This window comes from Eutrigla gurnardus (assembly GCF_963514095.1).
Source record: "Eutrigla gurnardus genome assembly, chromosome: 10".
In the NCBI taxonomy this organism is placed as follows: Eukaryota; Metazoa; Chordata; class Actinopteri; order Perciformes; family Triglidae; genus Eutrigla; species Eutrigla gurnardus.
Window position 1 is genome coordinate 27,688,824 of NC_139924.1, and position 20,824 is coordinate 27,709,647.

General features: G+C 44.8%; 1 protein-coding gene across 2 annotated transcripts in view; it reads left to right on the top strand.

The window, feature by feature from the left end:
• lrfn1 (leucine rich repeat and fibronectin type III domain containing 1) overlaps window positions 1-16,327 on the top strand; it is a 105,932-nt gene extending 89,605 nt beyond the window's left edge. For both annotated transcript variants that reach the window (XM_084019639.1, XM_084019638.1), the window contains exons 4-5: window positions 11,109-12,501; window positions 14,372-16,327. In XM_084019639.1, the coding sequence (XP_083875765.1) occupies window positions 11,109-12,501; window positions 14,372-15,278 (2,300 nt within the window). In that variant the 3' untranslated portion in view covers window positions 15,279-16,327. The remainder of the gene's footprint in view (window positions 1-11,108; window positions 12,502-14,371) is intronic.
• The last annotated feature ends 4,497 nt before the right edge of the window (window positions 16,328-20,824 follow it).

Below are 20,824 nucleotides of genomic sequence, written 5' to 3' on the forward strand. Positions count from 1 at the left end.
ATCCCTCAGCAGTATTTCAGTCTGACGTTCCCCGATACATACGAGACGCCTTGTAACCCGAATCTCTACAGCGGAGGTGGATAGATCCACCTTAATGGGAACGGTAGAATGAAAGCTGAATTATCCTTTAAAGGATTAAGAAAATGTGAAAAAACTGTTTTTATGCTTGTTGTGTTTTGATGCTCCTGCTTTTACTCTGTAGCACTCAGTCATTTGTAAATGAAAAGTGCATTATAAATAACTATTATTATTATTATTATTACCACTTCTGTTCACTGTTCGACTTCAAAACCTGACGTCCAAACATAAAGATACGAAACAGGAAAATAACACATTATACAAACCGGTGCGTAAGTACAAATGTTTTCATTCCTTTCTTGTTGGAGTCGCAGTAAACAAACACGCAGACGTAATGAGGCTTCTTGTGATTAAATTATGTTAAAGGAAGAAGCTGGTTTGGTGTTTAATTCATTCTCTTGGTACGAAGCCAATGCAGATAAACCCCCACGGTGAACGTGTGCTGCTTGTGTTGGAAGGTGCTGTACACGAGCAAAGACGGGATTAGTGATGCGCAGAAGTGAATATATATGTAGGTATGAATATATGAATACAGTGTACTGTATGTTTGACAAACCTTGCTCTCCTATGAAGTGTGTGAAATGGATGTTTGTGCTCTGAGCCAATCACAGGCTGCCTCGGTGTAACACACCAGCATCACAGCCTTGAGTGAGTTTGGGCCGCTGTCTTCTATATCAATTAGAGCCGTGTGAGAGTTTTTCATTATATCATTACAGCATCCAGTCCTTACTGTGGATTTATTCATGTGGATGTCCTCGGTAATAAATCTCAATCGTTTTTTTGTGTTAATTAAATGATATCAAAGTCATGAAGGAGTGAAGGTGCATGCTGGGTATTTAGTTTGTATTTGACTTTAGAAAACAAAATGATGAATGCATTCATCAACGAGGAGTCGGGTTGGAAGGCAACACAATGCTCCGTTCTTAACGAGATTACAGTCCACGGCAAAGCTTTCAGCTCGGCTGCACTTAGCCACTGACGTCTCGCTGCTATCAGCTAAGTGCTAACATCAGCATGCTAATATATGCTCAGGATGAGATGCTGTTATTTATCTGGTGTCATGTTTACCATATTCACCATCTTAGTTCAGCACATTAGCACGCAGCTGAGGCTGGGAGGACTTTGCAGATGCCAAACTATAGAAACCAAAGTGACGATCTCTGATGGTGATGATGGCGCTAGATGAAGAATCCAAGGTATCCTGACGGGGGCAGCAATATTATATAGCAATACATTCAAGTTGTTGAGTTCTTTAAGTCTGCATCAGGCAGCAACCTCCGGTTCTGAAAAGTGAAGCCAAAACATGAAGTGCCTTAAAGCTGCATTCTCTCTGCTGGCCACCAGGGGGCGACTCCTCTCTGGTTGTATAGAAGTCTATGAGAAAAAGGTCCTACTTCTCTCTGCTGGCCACCAGGGGGCGACTCCTCTCTGGTTGTATAGAAGTCTATGAGAAAATGGTCCTACTTCTCTCTGCTGGCCACCAGGGGGCGACTCCTCTCTGGTTGTATAGAAGTCTATGAGAAAATGGTCCTACTTCTCTCGGCTGGCCACCAGAGGGCGACTCCTCTCTGGTTGTATAGAAGTCTATGAGAAAATGGTCCTACTTCTCTCTGCTGGCCACCAGGGGGCGACTCCTCTCTGGTTGTATAGAAGTCTATGAGAAAATGGTCCTACTTCTCTCTGCTGGCCACCAGGGGGCGACTCCTCTCTGGTTGTATAGAAGTCTATGAGAAAATGGTCCTACTTCTCTCTTGATGTATTATCTCAGTAAACATTGTAAACATGAGTTTCTGGTCTCAATCTCTAGTTTCAAGTCTTCTTCAATCCAGCATGATGTTCATTTAGTACATTATGGTCCATTTAGAGTCCACCAGACCAGAAAGTAGGGGATGCTTTAGGGGGCGGGGCTTACCTGCTGATTGACAGGTCGCTACCATGCTACCAATGCTAGTTAGCTACTAAGATGACTTTAACACTTGGCTGTAAAGTTGACCTTGAATTATAGAAGCTAACTTTGTTAGCAGCTTCACAACAGAATCCAGATGGATCCAGATCCTGTAAGGTTGGCCTGTACTAACATTTGCCTTTATTTATTTGTGATCCTGAGACCGTCGTCATTGTTTAGAGTGGTTCTTGTTCTGTAGAACCAGCTGGTCAGTGACGTGAAGCCGCTACATTAACCAATGCTCCGAGTATCGCCGTCTCGTTGTGAATGCCGTTTTTGAAGTTCAGCCATTGGAACATTTCCTGTGTTGTTGTAAGTCGGCGGTGGAGTCTCCTCGTGGCTGTGGAGCGCCTAACAGGCATGGATAATGCCTCGCCGGGGCACATATGGAGCGGGATCAATGCAGCGCGGGAGCCTTGGGAGGGGGATTTGAAACCAAGCGTGGATTCCTTTAGCATTCACTGTAGCACAGAGTGGCGCCACAAGGCAGCGATTCAGAGCGACTACTCAGCCTCGTCTGCAAGGAGCGAGGCGGCGCTCAGGAACAACGGCACGGGGATGAATAAAAACCAAGCCGTGGACAAAGTGTCCCCACATGGGAACGGCCGCATATAGACGGAGACAAGCATGCTGCTGCAATGTTTGTAAATCACACATTCCTGTCACCGGACGTGGAGGGAAATAACGAAGCCCACAAATAGAAATCCCACAAGGTTGGATGTGGTTCAGAAACTCTGCCGGCCGGCGTGTTTGTCTGCTAGCTGCTCTCGCTTCGACGTGGCATGTTTGTTTGTTTGGGTCTTTGCTTTGTTCGGCTTGTTTTCAACAAACGTGTTGACTGTTCTTCAGCAAAACAGCCGCTCTGCTTTTTATTGAGTCCACATCTTTGTTGGAGCTCTAAAATTCATAATGGAACTGCCCAGCGTACATTTCTACACCCTTAATTGACTCATTCAACAGTCACTTTTCTATTTGTGGAGCTGAAAGTTGTCCATTTTTGGCATTTTGACTCACTTGAAGAATAATTTGGTCTAAAAAAAAGTCAAAACAGGATGAAAAATGCCCATTAATTAAGGGACACTATGAAAAGCCTTTTACTTCTTTGTGGCTAAAAAACTACTCAAAAGAATCAAAAATCTTTTGCATTCAGTGTTTTGGAGTAAAGAAAATATATGTTATTAGCAGGTGTTTCATATCATTCAGTGTTGGGAAGTGTATCTACACAAGTACTTCCTTATTGTAGTTTTATTAAGCGCTGCTGCGTACTTCTACTCAATTTCAAGGGAAAATATTGTACTTTTTTACTTCTATTTACATTAATTTGACAGCTGCAGGTTTATACAATAAATGACACAATCTCATATTTTACTGTATCAATAATGATAATCGTATAATGCTGTATATGATAATGTAACACTGACATTGAATTGTGTCGCTGCTGCTTTTATTTAAAATATATTTTTTAAATATCGTAATAATTCTTCCAGCTCTGATATGAAGGCCCGCCTCCTCTCCCCGAGTGTGAGTCTCAAACCAGAGGGCAGCGTCTCTTCTATTAACTGTGACGGCGAACAGATGGACTTCAGTCGGAGGTTAAGTTTTGTATTTTTGGTTCGTTTGTGCAACAAGAGAATGGACTGGAATTATCATTAGACTAATAATCTAGTAATTGTATTGTGCATCTTATGTGATGCTTGAGATTGGTGAGATTATTATTCGGTGGATGTGAATCTGGATTCTGCAGAAACAAAGTGTGTGTGAGACTTTAAAAAGCAGGAAGCGATCGTTAACTTGATGTGTGTCGACATCAAGTTGATTATTTGAGCTGTCTGACTTATTTCAGGAGTGTTGCATTATTGATTCTATGCTTATTATTCGGGAAGCTTGTCTGGCGTTCGGTGGTCATCAATCCTTTGAATGAAACGCATCAACTTCTCAAATATATCATAGATTTTCTGTTTTTCTGTCTTCTGTCATAGTAAATTGCATTTTTTGGGGGTATTGGATGGTAGTTCAGGGGAAAGAAATGATACAAATATTACAACTTGAGGCTCTGAGCTTCTAATGGGCAGTCTTCACTGTTTTCTGGTGTTTCCACAGACCGAACCATTGAGTCATTTGAATAATTGGCAGATTAACTGCAATGGATTTGCTCAGATATCTGATATTTCCTTCTCTGAGGCTTTATGCCAGTTCTCAAAATAAATATGAGGTGAAGTTAATCACAGGCATGTCCTCCAATCCCTCCCATGTGTTCAGGTTTTATTCAAGAGGACACAAAGTCATTTACTTTAGACAAAATCTAACAGCTTGTGCGTTTCAATTCTTCCTCATGGAAAGTTTTAAACAGGACGTCACTGAGAAGACTCATACCTAATTATAATATGCAAATCCCTCCTCCACGTTTACGGCGACGCCCCTCCGATGAGATGCGACCACAAACCCCCCCCCCCCCCCCCCCCCGGCTGTGGCGTCTTGGTGCCGGCGTCCGTCGTGGAGCTGACTCCGGTGAACTCGGCCTGTCAATAATTATGCCGGCATCCTGACAAGAGTCACATGAGGGCAGCGAGCAGAGTGCCGGCTCGCCGCCTAATTGGCGTTTGCAGGTCAAAGTTGTGTCCAGAAACATCCTGACGACGCAGCGGCTCGGCCGCATGTTTGTCTGAGGGAAGAGCATCGTTCTCCATCACTGTTCAATGTCACATTCCAAACCGTGTTCAAGTTCATCTGATTTTAGAGTTTTATTTTACAGGGTTTATGACATATCTATCCCTATCTATACATGTTTTATACTTTCTTTTATTGTAAATTACTTTGTACTTTGTCTGAAATGTGCTTTACAAATAAACACATTATTATTATTATTATTTAATCATTTAATCCAGGACTGCCACTAAACAATTATTTTATTCTTTCTATTAATCAATAGTTGTTTGGTCTTAAAAAATAAATCATAAAATAATGGAACTGCCCATCATACATTTATAGAACTTAAAGGACTTCACCGGTGGAAACATGTACAACAACAACTCCCACAATGCACAGCTCCGCAGGCCACGCCCACTGAGCTGTCCCCACCACTGGTCTGTAACAGGTCTGTAGTCTCAGTGGGTGCTGCCCCCTACAGGCGGGTTGAAGACATGAGGAACTAGTGTTGTAGTCTCACCCCCTCTAACCAAAGAGCCTCCGATGATGCAACATGAGTGAAGTATCCCTTTAATTGACACATTAACAGTCAAATTTCTGATTCGTGGAGCTGAAAGTTGTCCATTTTTGGCATTTTGACTCACTTGATGAATAATTTGAGACATTGTCTACAAATAGTTTGTTTGATCTAACTTAACAGATATTTTCCCGTCACAGTGGAGTTAGGTAATATTCTACATTTATACTAAAACAATAACATACTGTAATCTCATATGAATTATGATTTTAATGCTGGGAAGTAGGCGGCTAATTGTAAATTCCTGTGCATACATAATTCTCTGAGGAGATCATTATTTAAGGGACGCTATGAAAAGCCTTCTACTTGGTTGTGGCTATTGTTAGAATGTTCTGGTGAAGTGGTGCCCTCATTAACATCTCCCACAGTGGTGCGTTGCAGCTCCAGCATGGAGGTGTGAGTGAGCAGGTGAAGCAGGTGTGGAAGGTGTGGAAGGTGGAGTGTTTAAACATGTGGAGCAAGCAGCAGCAGGGTGGAGGTGGCAGATCTCAGCTCTCACTTTCAGTTCTCCTGTACATACAAACCTCGTACTCTTAGTCATCCTTTTAATTGAGCTCCTAATTATATCGGAAACCATCCGTTTCTAAAAGTAAGAACATCCAGAGCAGCACGGTGTTGCCGTTAGAGACGGAAGTCGTGATTATTTAAATGATTTACAAATCAATTGTTAGTTGTTTTTGTCGTCCAAAGAGAAGGGTTTTACATTCTGGACAACATCTGTACAACATGCCGAAGTTGAGGCTTTAAAACCGTAGTCCTCAAGGCAAAGGATGGCGTCGCCATGACAACGTCCTCTTCTTCTATACACTCCGTGGCAGAAAGTAGGAGCGCTCAGAGCTCTGAAGGGCGGGTCACTCCCATCAGCTTTTTTTATCTCACTCAACCCTTCAGCATTTAAATGTTACATTTTAATCATGCTTGTTTAAAAACATGGATATTATTAAAAAATTATTATTTTTAATCACCGGCTCAAATGTGATCCAGATTTCATATGTTTTGCTGCAGATCTCTTCTGAAGGTCTGCACATTTTTTTTTTATCTTTAACCATTCAGACTTGAAGTAGTTGCCAACGGCAACAGATATCAAAGGAAGCTTGATGGATTTCAGTGGGATTGATTCACATTTGGAAGACTTGTGGTGTCGAATGTCCAGTTCTCTCTTGAGGGAGCAAATCTTCACATTTGAATTTGAATTATCATTAGAATGCTCAACTTTAATTAGAGTTTACAAGTAAAGTTCTCTTTAACTTTCTGAAGCTCTATGAGGATGCAGATATTTCACAGATCTCTGATTTCTACATGCCTCTCCCTTCTGATTTTGAAGGAGAATTGTTAATAATAATATTTAATAATAAATAGGAGACCTATTTTTAGTGTCAGGTACCTTGACTATGCATTTGAGAAGCCTGCCGGGTCGAGAGCATCATAAAATAATATCTATTTAAAGCTCTGGCCAACATGATGGCTTTAAGAGTCTGCAGCAGACTGTCAACGCTGGGGGGTGAAGCTGGCAGGGCGATTTCCAAAGGGATACACTGACCTCTGACCTCTTCAGCAGAAAGTGGACGTCTGTAAGAACATGTTTTATTGTTTCCGCATACCGGCGTCCCAACAGTCTTGGAATTGACTGTAAACCTGAGACTCTGCTGGGTCCAGTTCCATTCATGTGTGATGCTGCTAGTCGCCATAGTAACCATTTCATTGTCGTGAGAAGATTTTTTTTATATGTACAAAATGAGATGTAGTGACCTCTAGAAAAATCACAGCCTCCTGGAACGTCAAACCACAAACTAGAGACGTTCAGAGGACGAATGTCTTCACTGGATGGACGTTTGTGAACAGTTTCCACATCCCAGTCCTGCAGGAATCTCCAAACGTAAAAGGTCATATAGCCGGACTTCTTCTGTGGCGTTCCTCAGGGTTTTGGTGTCTTGTTTTTTATCATTTGTATTAATTCTCAAGTCAATAATGGTTGAATTCAGCAGTCAAAAGATTGCTGCAACAATTTAAGAGAGATGATAGAAAATTAGGTTGGTGTTGGTCATCATAATGTTGGAAGCCCTTTGACAATTAACAATTTATTAAATTCAATTATTGAATTAATTTATTCATGAGTAGAACAACTTGACACACGCTGCTGAGCTGAGATCTCAAATTAATCTTCAGTTTCCAGCTTTCAGATGCTACTCTACTTTTATCTCCCCTAAAGACCCTCAGTCCTCCCCAAAACCTGAACGGCTCCATGTGGGTCTAAGAGGGCGAGAAAAACACACACAAACCTTTATCTTCAGTTTATTCAGTTCCTGAATATGTAAGAATGTGAATAAAAGCTCATGTTGATTAAAAATGGATGTGTCCAAGTAAACCAGGTCGTCCTCCTGCGTGACCGGGACATAAACCCACGGTAACGAGTTGGTGGCCGCCGGCTGATATTAAGCAATAAAAGGGAAATAGAACTGTGAGGCGGAGCTGCCCTTTTCTTCTAATCTACTCAGCCGTTCACACATCTGTTCACGTCCCTTCTTACCGTCTCAGCAGCCGTTGAGACCGAGGCCGAAGCTCGGCGTCTTAAAGAGGTAGTCGTGGGAGGTGCTCATCTGTCGCCGCCGTCTCACCTGCTGGCCCAAGTTTGGAGGGACAGACAGGAAAGAGTAGGGCGACAGTTTGTTTGATTTCTCAACTATCAGGACGAATTTCATTGAAAGATTTAAATGGACAATATTCAGGAGAGTTGAGTTGAGAAGAGGCCGTTCTCCTCTCTGGGACGACCGTGTTGGGATTGGATGAACTCTCTTTTTCAGCAGGGAAGGAAGGAAGGTTCCTACCTGAAGAAGTGACCTGGAAGTAAACACGTGTTGATAAATGTGTGGACAGTGATAAATAATAGTATGTTAATAGTGATTAATAGTATGTTTATTTATTTCAATCATGTTACAAATGTTGGAAACATACTGAGCTGCTGGACCTGAAGCCGGTCAGCTGCTTATAGAACCAACAACATGGGGGGAAGTGGACGATGTTGTAGTCCATTATTGTAGTTTGTCCACCTTGACAGCAGCTGCCAATCATCAGTGGGCGTGTCATCGTGACGTAGCTTAGTCAAAGTCCGGTCTCTGAGCATCCAAGGAAAGGAGTTTTCCAACAACCCGGGTCGTGTCTCTTTCTCTTCTTTCGTCCCGCTGCTCCTTCATTTGATTTAATTTATTTTGAAGTTAAGTTGTTCCAGAACTTTACTCCTTCTTCTTATTAGCTAGTTTATTCGCCGTTAGATTCTTCACTTTTGTGTTTTCTAGTAGTTTACTTCCAACACAAGAGTCTCCTTTTGTTAAACTTCGACGCCCGCCAACATTTCCATGTTGGCAGAAGCTTTTAATTCCTCCGGCGACCCGACCCGACACCGGGACACAGTTTACTTTTCTGAGTAAAGATCCCTAATTCAAGAGATGAAAATGAGACTGATTTATTTATTTCTACTAATTAATAGTGATCATTAGAGTCATTAAAGTGAACTCTATAAAGTTCTGTCAGACCAACAGATGGCGCCCCCTTTTATGATATATTTTAATATCGTCCATACACCCACAGAGACAGACAGAAGAATATTTTCATTGCTGTCAGACACTCCTTTTTTATTATTATTTTTATTAAAACTAAACTTGGAGTACATTATACAGCACTACATTTAAACATTTATTTTTCATTTGAAAATAAAAAGAAATAATAATAAAAAATAATAATTATATATACCTTCCTATATATATGGCCAGATGGCTCTTTTTGAGCTAAAATGAAAATAAAATAACTCATGATTTTCTTAAGGTTATGACTATTACTATGACTGCTACCTCATAATAACCCACTTCAAAAACTCTCCAGTTAATACAATTCAAAGACCTATATTCTACCACCAGAGTTGCCGTGGCAACAAAGCCCCTCTCTCCTCCCTCCCTCCACCTTCCAGCCTGAGATGCTGAAAGATCAAGAGAGTATCCTCCTCGCCGGCGTGGACGGGAAGCTCCGGCACAGATGGTCCTGTGAGAAACGGCGAGCTGCGTGGCTTAAGTCGCCATCTGAGAACAACGGAGATCACCGTCGTGTTGAAATCACACACACTCGGGCAACATTATTGGACTCTTTCTGTCTCTTTGAGAGGAAGTGTGATCCACACGGGCGCAGCCTACTTGTTTTAGCTTCCCCAGCATTAGTTGTAAAGAAGAAACGGAAATTAGGGGCTTTAATTTGGACGAGGCAGGCGCGCTGTGCTGCCAGCAGTAAAGGAGCATCGCTAAATAAATCATCTCTCAGGAGGGTTTGGAATATTCACACGCAGGCTTTCTACACATGCATGTTGTATTTTTATCTTCTTCCTTGTTGAATAAATTGCTCCGGAGAATTCTTTTTTTCCCCATTTCAAACGGTACATGTGGTCGTATTTCAAAGACGAGGTGACAACGGGGGGAGAGAGGGAAGTGTGAACACGAAGCCCAGCAAAAGGTTTCTGGTCCGGTGTCTGCTAATGGTCTCCCCAAAACACACACAGCCCAACGCAGACGTGATGCAGCAGCCAGCGTCGAGGAGGTTTCAACAACACGCTTTGAGAATCCATCCCCGCTGTTTTTAACTCGTGCTTCAAGCTGTCCTACTTCCTGCAGAAAAAAAGGACTTCACACAGACCCGGATTTTAATGAGAGCTCTGATTGGACGGCGTTATTTCATAGTTAACGAGGCGCCCCGTTGTCTGTCAGACAGCCGCCAGACAGACAACGGGAGTGTGAAGGAGTGTCTGTGCAACTCTAAAAAATGAAAACGTGTGAGAATGTTTCATAAAACACGACTTCTCACTCAAGTTTTTTTCCTTCACGTCTTTGTGCAAAGATTGTGAAGATGGAGGAAGAGAGCTCGGCTCGCCAGGTGGCATTTAAACTACTTCATGAATGTCACCGCCGGCATTTAGATACATTTAATTTTGGGGTTACTGCTACTGTGAGCATTAAACTTTTTTTTTTTTTGCTTTAGGGCAGAATGGAGGACAAAATCAGAGGCGTGAAGGACGACGGCACCGCCACCTCGTAATTAAAGAGTCTCTAAAACCAGTCACGACTAAATTGGGTGAATCATAAAAAAAAACTGTCCAGCGTCTCCTGAGTGGAATAGTCGAGGTGGTGTCATGGCCGTCGCAGCCCAAATTGAATCCTCTAAACTGAGAAAAAGATGAAAGCAGGCTCATCAGCTGTGAAGCTCAGAGCGTTATCGGGATGGATGCTAAAGAGGGGAAACATGGCGGCATCAACACATCACCGCTTTTTTACCCGCCGTCACCAGAGGCGTGTTCTCTCGCTCCGAGACTGAAATCAATACCTCTAAACCAGAATTAATTCCCGATGCCTCGAACGCAAGCCGCATCTTCACCTTTTTGCTTTTGGTTCGTCGTGATTTACATGACAGGTTTCTGTCTGACTTCGCTGTTGGTCTCCGAAGCAACGGCGAGGAAAGAGCAGGAAAAGGTCACGATATTCCTTCAGCGCCACTTGACATCTTCATCCTGATGTGGAGCGAGAAAACACACACACACACACACACACACACACACACACACACACACACACACACACACACACACACACACACACGCCTTTTTATATGGTGGAAATACAGCCTGGTCCAAAAGAACCACCATTGTGTGACTTCCATTAAGCGTCTTTCATCTTCCATCCCAGCTGCCATTATTTCAGAAAAGCTCCATTTCATTCTGTCATTGATGCCTTGCAATCTTGGTCCGACTCTCTGTGCTGCTATTTATTCATTCATAGATGTTGTGACTCAGCGTCTGTCCCCGTCTTCTTGTGTCCCACACACATGCAGGACCTGGAAAGCGATCTGCGATGGACCGGCTGGCCGTGTGCGTGCTGCTGTGTGCCGTCCTGGCGGTGGCGGCGTCCAGCTGCCCCGGCCGCTGCATCTGCCAGCACCTCTCCCCCACGCTGACTCTGCTCTGCCCCAAGACCGGCCTGCTGTTCGTGCCCCCCACCATCGACCGCAGGACCGTGGAGCTGCGGCTCACCGACAACTTCATCACCGTCATCCGCAAGAAGGACTTCTTCAACATGACCAGCCTGGTCCACCTCACCTTGTCCCGGAACACCATCAGCCAGATCGTGCCCCTCTCCTTCGAGGGCCTGCGGTCCCTGCGGGCGCTGCACATGGACGGGAACCGCCTCAGCGTCATAAAGACGGACCACTTTAAGGGCCTCCTTAACCTGCGCCACCTCATCCTCGGGAACAACCAGATCCACCAGGTGGCGCCCACTGCCTTCGACGTGTTCGTGTCCACCATCGAGGACTTGGATCTGTCCAACAACAACCTGCGTGGCCTCCCCTGGGAAGCCATCGCCCGGATGACCAACATCAACACGCTGACGCTGGACCACAACCTGATCGACCACATCGGGGCCGGGACCTTCACGCTGCTCACCAAGCTGGTGCGTCTGGACATGACCTCCAACCGGCTGCAGAAGCTGCCGCCGGACAGCCTGTTCCAGCACGCCCAGGTCCTCTCCGACGCCAAGGGCTCCTCCTCCGCCACGCTGGCGGTGAGCTTCGGCGGCAACCCGCTCCACTGTAACTGCGAGCTGCTGTGGCTCCGCCGGCTCACCAGGGAGGACGACCTGGAGACCTGCGCCTCGCCGGAGCACCTCATGGACAAGTACTTCTGGTCCATCCAGGAGGAGGAGTTCATCTGCGAGCCGCCGCTGATCACCAAACACCTCACCACGAAGCCGTACGTGATGGAGGGGCAGGGCGTGACCCTGAAATGCAAAGCGGTGGGCGACCCGGACCCGAAGATCCACTGGCGCTCGCCGGACGGCAAGCTGGTGCACAACAACTCCCGCACCATCCTGTACGATAACGGCACGCTGGATATCCTCATCACCACGCTGAAGGACAGCGGGGCGTTCAACTGCGTGGCGTCCAACGCCGCGGGCATCGCCACCGCCGCCGTGGAGGTCAACATGATCCCCTTGCCCTTGTTTGTCAACAACACGGGCCACATGCGCGAGGACCCGGGCCTCTCGGACATCACCACCTCCTCCAAATCTGGCAACGACACCAAGATCCACAAGCTGGACCGGGTGATGGTCACCGAGCTGACCTCGTCCTCCACCGTGATCCGCTGGCCCTCCGAGCGCCACATCCCCGGCATCCGGATGTACCAGATCCAGTACAACAGCACAGCGGACGACACGCTGGTGTACAGGTAAGCCCTGGTGGGGGGGGGGGACATCTGGCGGTACCATCTGCTGAATGACACCACGGTTCATTAGGGCAGATTGACAGACTCCCAAAGATGCAAACTGATTAGATATGTGGAAAAATAAGCAGAACCGATGGTCTAGTCTGATCATTTAAAATGCCTTGAATTAATAATAATAAAATGTACACTTAAGATATGTACAGATACATTAAAGGATTGTTCCGCTGAGAGATGGTGGAGTCCAGCATCGGATCATTAAAACGTAACAGTAAAATAAAGAACAACATGATGCTCTACGACTTCACTGCATGTAACGCTTTGTATCGTTAGCATTAATTGGTTGAAACACAGAGTGTGATTAGAGGTGGTTGTGTAAGGACGGCTGCAGGAAGCATTTACAGGATTTACTCACTGGAGGTAAAGAAGCAGCAGCACACTGTTCCATTTATATTTATGGATATTTATAGATAGAGAATGTTCACATGTTACTTTGCAGATTCATATTCTACATAAAATATATATAAAAATATATATATATATATATATATATATCCCTGCCTTCGCCCAATGACAGCTGGGATCGGCTCCAGCCCCCCCCGTGACCCTGAATACAGGATAAGCCGTAGACAATGGATGGATGGATGGATGGATATATATATATATATATTTTTTTTTTTTACATTTATTACTTAACAGATTATTATTCTACATGAAATATATATAAAAATATTTAAGGTAGAATATTAATCTGAAAAGTAACCAGTTACCACAGCTTCATAAATATTAAAATAAAATAATAATAAAGTACCTTAAAGTTGTCCCTTTATACATTACTTGAGTAAATGTACTTAGTTACTTTCCACCAGAGTATTAAGCAACAAAAGGTAAAGAAAGTATCAAAAGTAAAAGTACATATTAACTCAAATGTTGTAGTCGATGTGTTTTGTGTATATTTACTGTGGTAAAAAGTACAATATTTCCCTCTGAAACTTGGTGGAGGAGGAGTATATAAGTATAAGTATAAAGTATATAGAAAGTACTTCAGCACAGTAGTTGAGTAACTTTCCACCAACGCAGCAAACAGAGTAAAGTTACAATGTGTAACATAAAAATGCACATATTTAAAAAATGGCATAATTCCACTCGTTTTAAATAATTAATATAAACATTTCCGAACCTTCTGAAACTTCAGAATGAGTTTGATGTGCGACGCACGAACCGAAGCACTCTGGGATTTATATATTCATGGAGCGAGTTAATAATAGTCGTTGACTTGTTATTTTTTACATCAGATATAATGAGTCACTCTCCTGTATAATTTTCTCATCCCGTTTAGGCACGGAGCTGAGTGTTGTTTTGTCTTTAGGAGCTACATTATTACCTACAAATGATAACCATCACAGTCCCTTCAGGGAAACGGGAACACGCTTCTAATTATATTCCATCGCTGACCCGGAGACAACGCCCCCCCCCTCGCAGTCACAGTCGTGTAATCTCGCGTCGCCCGACACAACGTGACCTCGGGTATTCTCACATCAAAAAACCTGCCTTCCCATCATGCATCACTCGTCCTGCAACCTGCAGCTGTTTGGGGCTTGGTCTCCGGCTCCGTGTTCATCACCTTGTTTACCCTCTGCTGTCGTTTTCCTGCACCAGTCCAACTTCTTCTCGTCGCTGTTTTAACGGCATTCCTCCCATAAGTCAGCTCTAATGAAGTGTTTTTATGTTTGTCTGGCAGAATGAGGGATATTTAGGGTGCCGTTGTCGGTCTCACCTTTTTGTGTGATTTAATGCACCTCATGCAAATGTGTAAACGTGGGCGTGGTGATTCCGATGATTAAAAACCTCTACGTCTTGTTTCTCTTCCCTGCAGAATGATCCCATCTGCCAACAAGAACTTCTTAATCAACGATCTGGCGGCGGGGCGGGAGTATGACCTCTGCGTGCTGGCGGTCTACGACGACGGCATCACGTCGTTGACGGCCACGCGCGTGGTCGGCTGCGTGCAGTTCCACACGGCCAGCGAGGTCAGCCAGTGCCGCTTCATGCACAGCCAGTTCCTGGGAGGAACCATGATCATCATCATCGGCGGCATCATCGTGGCCTCGGTGCTGGTGTTCATTATCATCCTGATGATCCGTTACAAGGCCTACAGCGGCCCGGAGGACGCCAAGAACAAGGTCATCTCCAGCATGCACTCGCAGACCAACGGCAGCCAGCAGCGGCTGCAGCGCTCCGCCTCCAAGCAGCCGTCCGACGAGGGCCAGCGGGACGCGCCCAAGGAGTGCATGGCGCTGGTGCTGCGGGTGGACCACGAGAAGAAGGAGGATCCGGTGGCCGCCGCCGCCACCGTCCTGGAGGTGGAGCTGCCTCCGCTGGACAAGATGAAGAGGAGGACCAGCCTGGACCTGCAGCGCTCCGGCCCCCCGTCCGAGGACACGCAGACGGACACGCAGACGGACAGCAGCCTGACGGGCTCCACCATGTCGCTGTGTCTCATCGGCCCCAACGCCGGCACCAAGGAGGCCCCGCGGCTCAAGGACAAGAGAGGCGCCCTGGCCAACATGGGAGTGCTGCCCAACGAGCTGGCACGAACTAGGCACAGATTCTCCTTCGACGGAGGGGATTACTCCATTTTTCAGAGTCACAGTTACCCGCGCAGGGCGAGGACGAGGTGGCACAAGTCCACCAACCAGCTCAACACGGAGGCGTCGCCGCCGCTCGCCAGCAGGAGAGTTACGTTCAGCAGCACCGAGTGGATGCTGGAGAGCACGGTGTGAGGGAAGCGACGTAGCCGGGGGCAACAACAACAACAACAACAACCCCCACGGCTCACACACATGTAAAAACACAAACATGCCATATAACACACCTGCAACACTGCAAGTGATGAACACAAGCACATTTATTTACACAGGCAAACTTTCTGCGAGTTGCTGGAGAAGAACACAGTCTCCCTTTCATCCCGCCTCCCCATCACACTCCCAGAGAGGTTTGTCGGCCATGTTCTTTCTTTACGCAGCGGTGCCTTATTCTGAAAAAAAAAAAAAAATGTACGAATGGAGGATGCTGCTCACTGTAGTCCATGAACTCGTCCCGCCATCGCCTCCCACCTTTGATGAGGGGGAAGTGTTTCTTTGGGATGTTTTTCTCCTTGTTTTTCTGTGACATGCCCAGGGAGGGAGTGTGGTGTTTGGATGTGACTGTTTAATTGTTTCAAAGAGAGAGAGGAAAAAAAACAAGAAAACATCATCATAACTGTAAAGTGAACAGCCAGGTATCCTGTTATGTCAATCATGTTTAAGTTTCTTTCAACAACAACAAAAAAAAAAAACTTTTGCACACAAGACACGAGATACAAGGACAAGTATCACCACCAGTCTATACAACAATAATAATATTAATAATAAAAAAGAAGAAGAAAAAAGAGCAGATTTTACACGTGCCGATTTCTAATGTTAGCGTAGCGAGGATGGACCTGGGAACCGCCGCGGATTCTCTTTGACGGTCGGACTGTATGGTGTTAAATAGGTATTGTTCCAGATGTGACTGTATATTAATCGGTACTGTATCTGGCTGGTCTAGATAAAAAAGACAACAAACAAAAAAGACATATATAAGTATATTAAAAAACATTTGGTGTATGTGTACTAACTATGTAAGTAAGTAAGTCATATGTCACATGACTTTCTACGACGCATTCGGGGTGTTGGCGGCAAGTTTTTACATTAAAAACCTGTGTCATCCCACCTCCTCCCTATTTAGTATGTCGACGTTTGGACCATTTATCCCTCACGAAGGGTATTAAATTTTCTTTTGTGTGGGTTAACTGTATCGGTTTCTTCTTCTGTGTGTGTGTGTGTGTGTGTGTGTGTGTGTGTGTGTGTGTGTGTGTGTGTGTGTGTGTGTGTGTGTGTGTGTGTGTGTGTGTGTGTCCTGCTGCAGGGAGGGACACACAAAATGAGACGATAAATATTTGATTCCCCGAGTACTATTTCTGTGAACGCTGCACGACGGCCGCGGGGGGGGGGGGATTCAGAGGCAGTCTGTTTGTTGTTATTGACGAGGGTGTGAGATCAGTCGCATCCCACTAGGGGGCGACGAGGATCTGTAAAGTAGCTCACCAGCTGCAGGGACGATGCTATAAATAACCAGAGGCGTCAAAAGTACACTCAAGTAGAAGTAGTACACAAGAATACTTGTGTACTACTTCTTTACTCAAGTACAAGTGACAGAGTACCGGCTCTGAAATGTACTCAAAGTATCACTATGAAGGACATTTCTACTGAATCCGGTGTCATATTAGTAAGAAAACAACATTTGATAATTCCCTCAAATGCATGAAAATGTGAGTAGAAAGTACACATATTTCTTTTATAATGTAGGTAATAAAAGATGAAATAAATACTCTTACAGTCACGAATATTTAATAACCGATATTAGCAGATTCAGTTTTCCTCAAACTAAATGTGAAGATTTTTATTAAAACCCACCAATTATGCCGTCTGAGGAGGACAAAGAGTGGATAAACGGCGTGATTACAGCGCGTTGTGATGAACTCGCAGGCGGAGAGGCAAATATACGTCTTCATCAGTGTTTGTCAACATCTTAACTGCTGTTGTGACGCGTCCACCTTCACCGTGCACCAGATTAAAGATGATTAATATCACACCGTTAATGATCCCCGATCACGCAAACATTCATAAGCTGGTTGTGAACATTAAAATGACAAAGGCAGCTTTCAGCCGCACCTCACGGCCTTCGCTTGTCCGGTCGCCCTGGAGATTGGAGAAGACGTGTTCATGAATAGATAAATACTCTGTTGATATTTAATAATGACAAATATATGAAGACAGTGTGTGAATATGACCGAGGCATTCTATCTGCTTACAACATGATAAAGTGTCTCAAACTCTCTGTAATTGTGCTGATGATACAGGAGGTGAACTAAGGTGTCACAGGATCGGCAGATACGATCACGGAGCACGAGGGATGTTTGTCTGCCGCCGCCCTCCGATTACAGCTACTTAACGGGCTGAGAGGAAACCGAGCTGCGACGACGCTAAAGAGATAAAAATGTGGAGCAGAGAGATAAAAGGCCACGCTGGAGGTTTCCAATCCTCTCGATTCTCCTCGTTGCATCCTCGGATGGCGGAGAGGAGTCCTAGAAACGTTTAGACCCATTTTTATCATCTTTCTTTACAAAAAATGTTTCCAGCAAGAAGAAGAGGTAACGTTAGGGTGTAAATGTTGTTTTTCTCTAAATGTGCTGCTGACGGTTTCCCACAGCAGAAGAAGTTCCTCTCTGTTTCTACCTGGAATCATTGTTCAACACAGAATGTGCTTCAGCAGGAGGAGGAGGAGGAGAGGAGGAGGAGAGGGGGAGGAGAGGGGGAGGAAAGGGAGTAGGAGAGGAGGAGGAAGGGGAGGAAGGGGAGGAGGAGAGGAGGAGGAGGCTTCACCGACTGCAGCCGAACCAGCGAACGCCGGGGGAACGGCGGAGCGTCTCATCAGCAGAAAAGAAATGTGCCTCGACTCGGTGAGAGTTTTTTTTCGCATACTAATGTGTTTGAAAAAGTCCGACCTGAACAGGATTTTGCAGGTATACAATGTTTAAAGTCACACCTGCAGGGTTTCAATCCCAATGCGATCCTGTTTTACAGTTGCATTAAAACCTCCATGTGATGTTTGTGTAACATTTCAAATAATTTGCTTTGCTGTGTCTAGAAAACGGAAAATTACGATTCATTCTGTTAAACAGCCGTTTTCCATCTCCACTTTCTTTTCATTTGACTTCCGGAAACAGGCGACGACCTCCGGTTCTTAAAAGTGAAGCCCAACCCGAAGTGCCTTAAACTGCCATTCTCTCTGCTGGCCACCAGGGGGCGACTCCTCTCTGGTTGTATAGAAGTCTATGAGAAAATGGTCCTACTTCTCTCTGCTGGCCACCAGGGGGCGACTCCTCTCTGGTTGTATAGAAGTCTATGAGAAAATGGTCCTACTTCTCTCTGCTGGCCACCAGGGGGCGACTCCTCTCTGGTTGTATAGAAGTCTATGAGAAAATGGTCCTACTTCTCTCTGCTGGCCACCAGGGGGCGACTCCTCTCTGGTTGTATAGAAGTCTATGAGAAAATGGTCCTACTTCTCTCTTGATGTATTATCTCAGTAAACATTGTAAACATGAGTTTATGTCTCAATCTCTAGTTTCAAGTCTTCTTCAATCCAGCATGATGTTCATTTAGTACATTATGGTCCATTTAGAGTCCACCAGACCAGAAAGCAGGGGGTGCTTTAGGGGGCGGGGCTTACCTGCTGATTGACAGGTCCATTTAGAGTCCACCAGACCAGGAAGCAGGGGATGCTTTAGGGGGCGGGGCTTACCTGCTGATTGACAGGTCGCTACCAATGCTAGCTAGCTACTAGGAAGTCGACCTTGAAGGCTGCTAACATATTCACAACTTTAGATATTTGATTTCATATTAAGGGCCGAGTCATGATCTGCACAGCGATGAGTCACAGAACCACAGGTCGCCTGCAGATGTTTCAGCTCGCTGTAAGCGGTTTGCTGACCAAATAGTGCCGAATCCCAAATAAAAGGCGTCCTGCAGGGTTTTCACCGAAGGAAAGCTGTGAATGTGAAGCCGAAGCAGCAGGAGAAGATTAGATTTGCATCGGTGACTCAGCGGCTGAGAGAAGCCGCGGAGGATGCTAACGTTTGCTAATCAGCTCTAAAGTATTACAGTTCAACCAGAGAACGACAGGAATGTCTGCTCACGTTTCCATGGCGATCCATCCACTAGCCACAGACCGAGTTCACTCAAAACCACACAGCCAACCTGAACCTGGTCATGAGGATGCATCCTCTGGGGACCACGACACGTCTTGTTAAAATGTATTCGTGTAAATGTACATGGTTTTTGATGACTCATCGAGGAGACCATGATGTCACACAGTGAAGTCACGTTGATCGATGCATGCTCCCCAGCTGATGGCTCACTGACTCAAATGTGCAGTTTTCTTGACCTTTTTCTTGTTTTTACATTTTAAATTACAAATCTCTGAGATATATCTCTCATTATTTATAATGTTGTTCTGGATGATCATTTTATAGAGAAAAAAACACTTGATTTGGTGTGATGTCTCTCTCTCTCTCTCTCTCTCTCTCTCTCTCTCTCTCTCTAAACGCTCATTAACCTCCACGTCGTGTTTTTAAAAACCTCCGTCAGCTCCGATTTGACCGGCTGCCTCTCTTCACTTTCCCGGAGACTCGACGGAGATCAGCGGCCGACTCTGCTGCTCACACAACGTTTAGCCTGTTGACACACACTCGCTAGACTGCTTCAGGCTTCACACACACTCACACACACACACACACACACACACACACACACACACACTCACTCACACACACTCACACTCACACACACACACACTCACACTCACACACACACACACACACACACACACACACACACACTCACTCACACACACTCACACACACACACACACACACACACACACACACACACACACTCACTCACACACACTCACACTCACACACACACACACTCACACTCACACACACACACTCACACTCACGCACACACACACACTCACACTCTTCCACCAACACTTCCTTCAGCTTCAGATTTATCTTAAAATGATCCCTGGAAGGCAGATCTTCTCCTCGTTACCACGTTTATTTATTTATTTTGAGTGTTTAAATGGAGTCTGACAGTCGGCTGACCGGCGGTGCGATGGGAATGTGAGAGAAGCTGCACTTGTTAGTTTTTCTGAGGCATTAAATTCACCACAATCATTACTGAAGCGATGAGGCGTTCCTGCTCTCCAGTATCGAGCTGCCGGAGTTAATAGTACAGATATGATACACTCAAGTAGAAGTACACATGTATTCTAAAAGTACTGATTCAATGTCTTTACTCAAGTAGAAGTACACATGTATTCTAAAAGTACTGATTCAATGTCTTTACTCAAGTAGAAGTGAAACAGGCTGATAAATACTCAAGTAGAAAGTAAAAGTATCACTATGAAGGATGTTTACTGTTTTTTAAAAGGCTGAATCTGGTGTCATAATATAATATTTAATAATATGAGGAGTAGAAATACAGATATTTGTTGCGAGCAGAGAGAAATCCGTATCGAACTGAATCTTGATCATATTAATAGGAAAACTAAAAATCATCAATTTACCTCGGATGCATTAAAACTAAAGTAAAAGCCTGGTTTGAAAATGTGAGTAGAAAGTATTAGTTTTAACATGAAAAGTACAAGCTACCTGTAAATGCTACTAAAGTACAGTAACAAA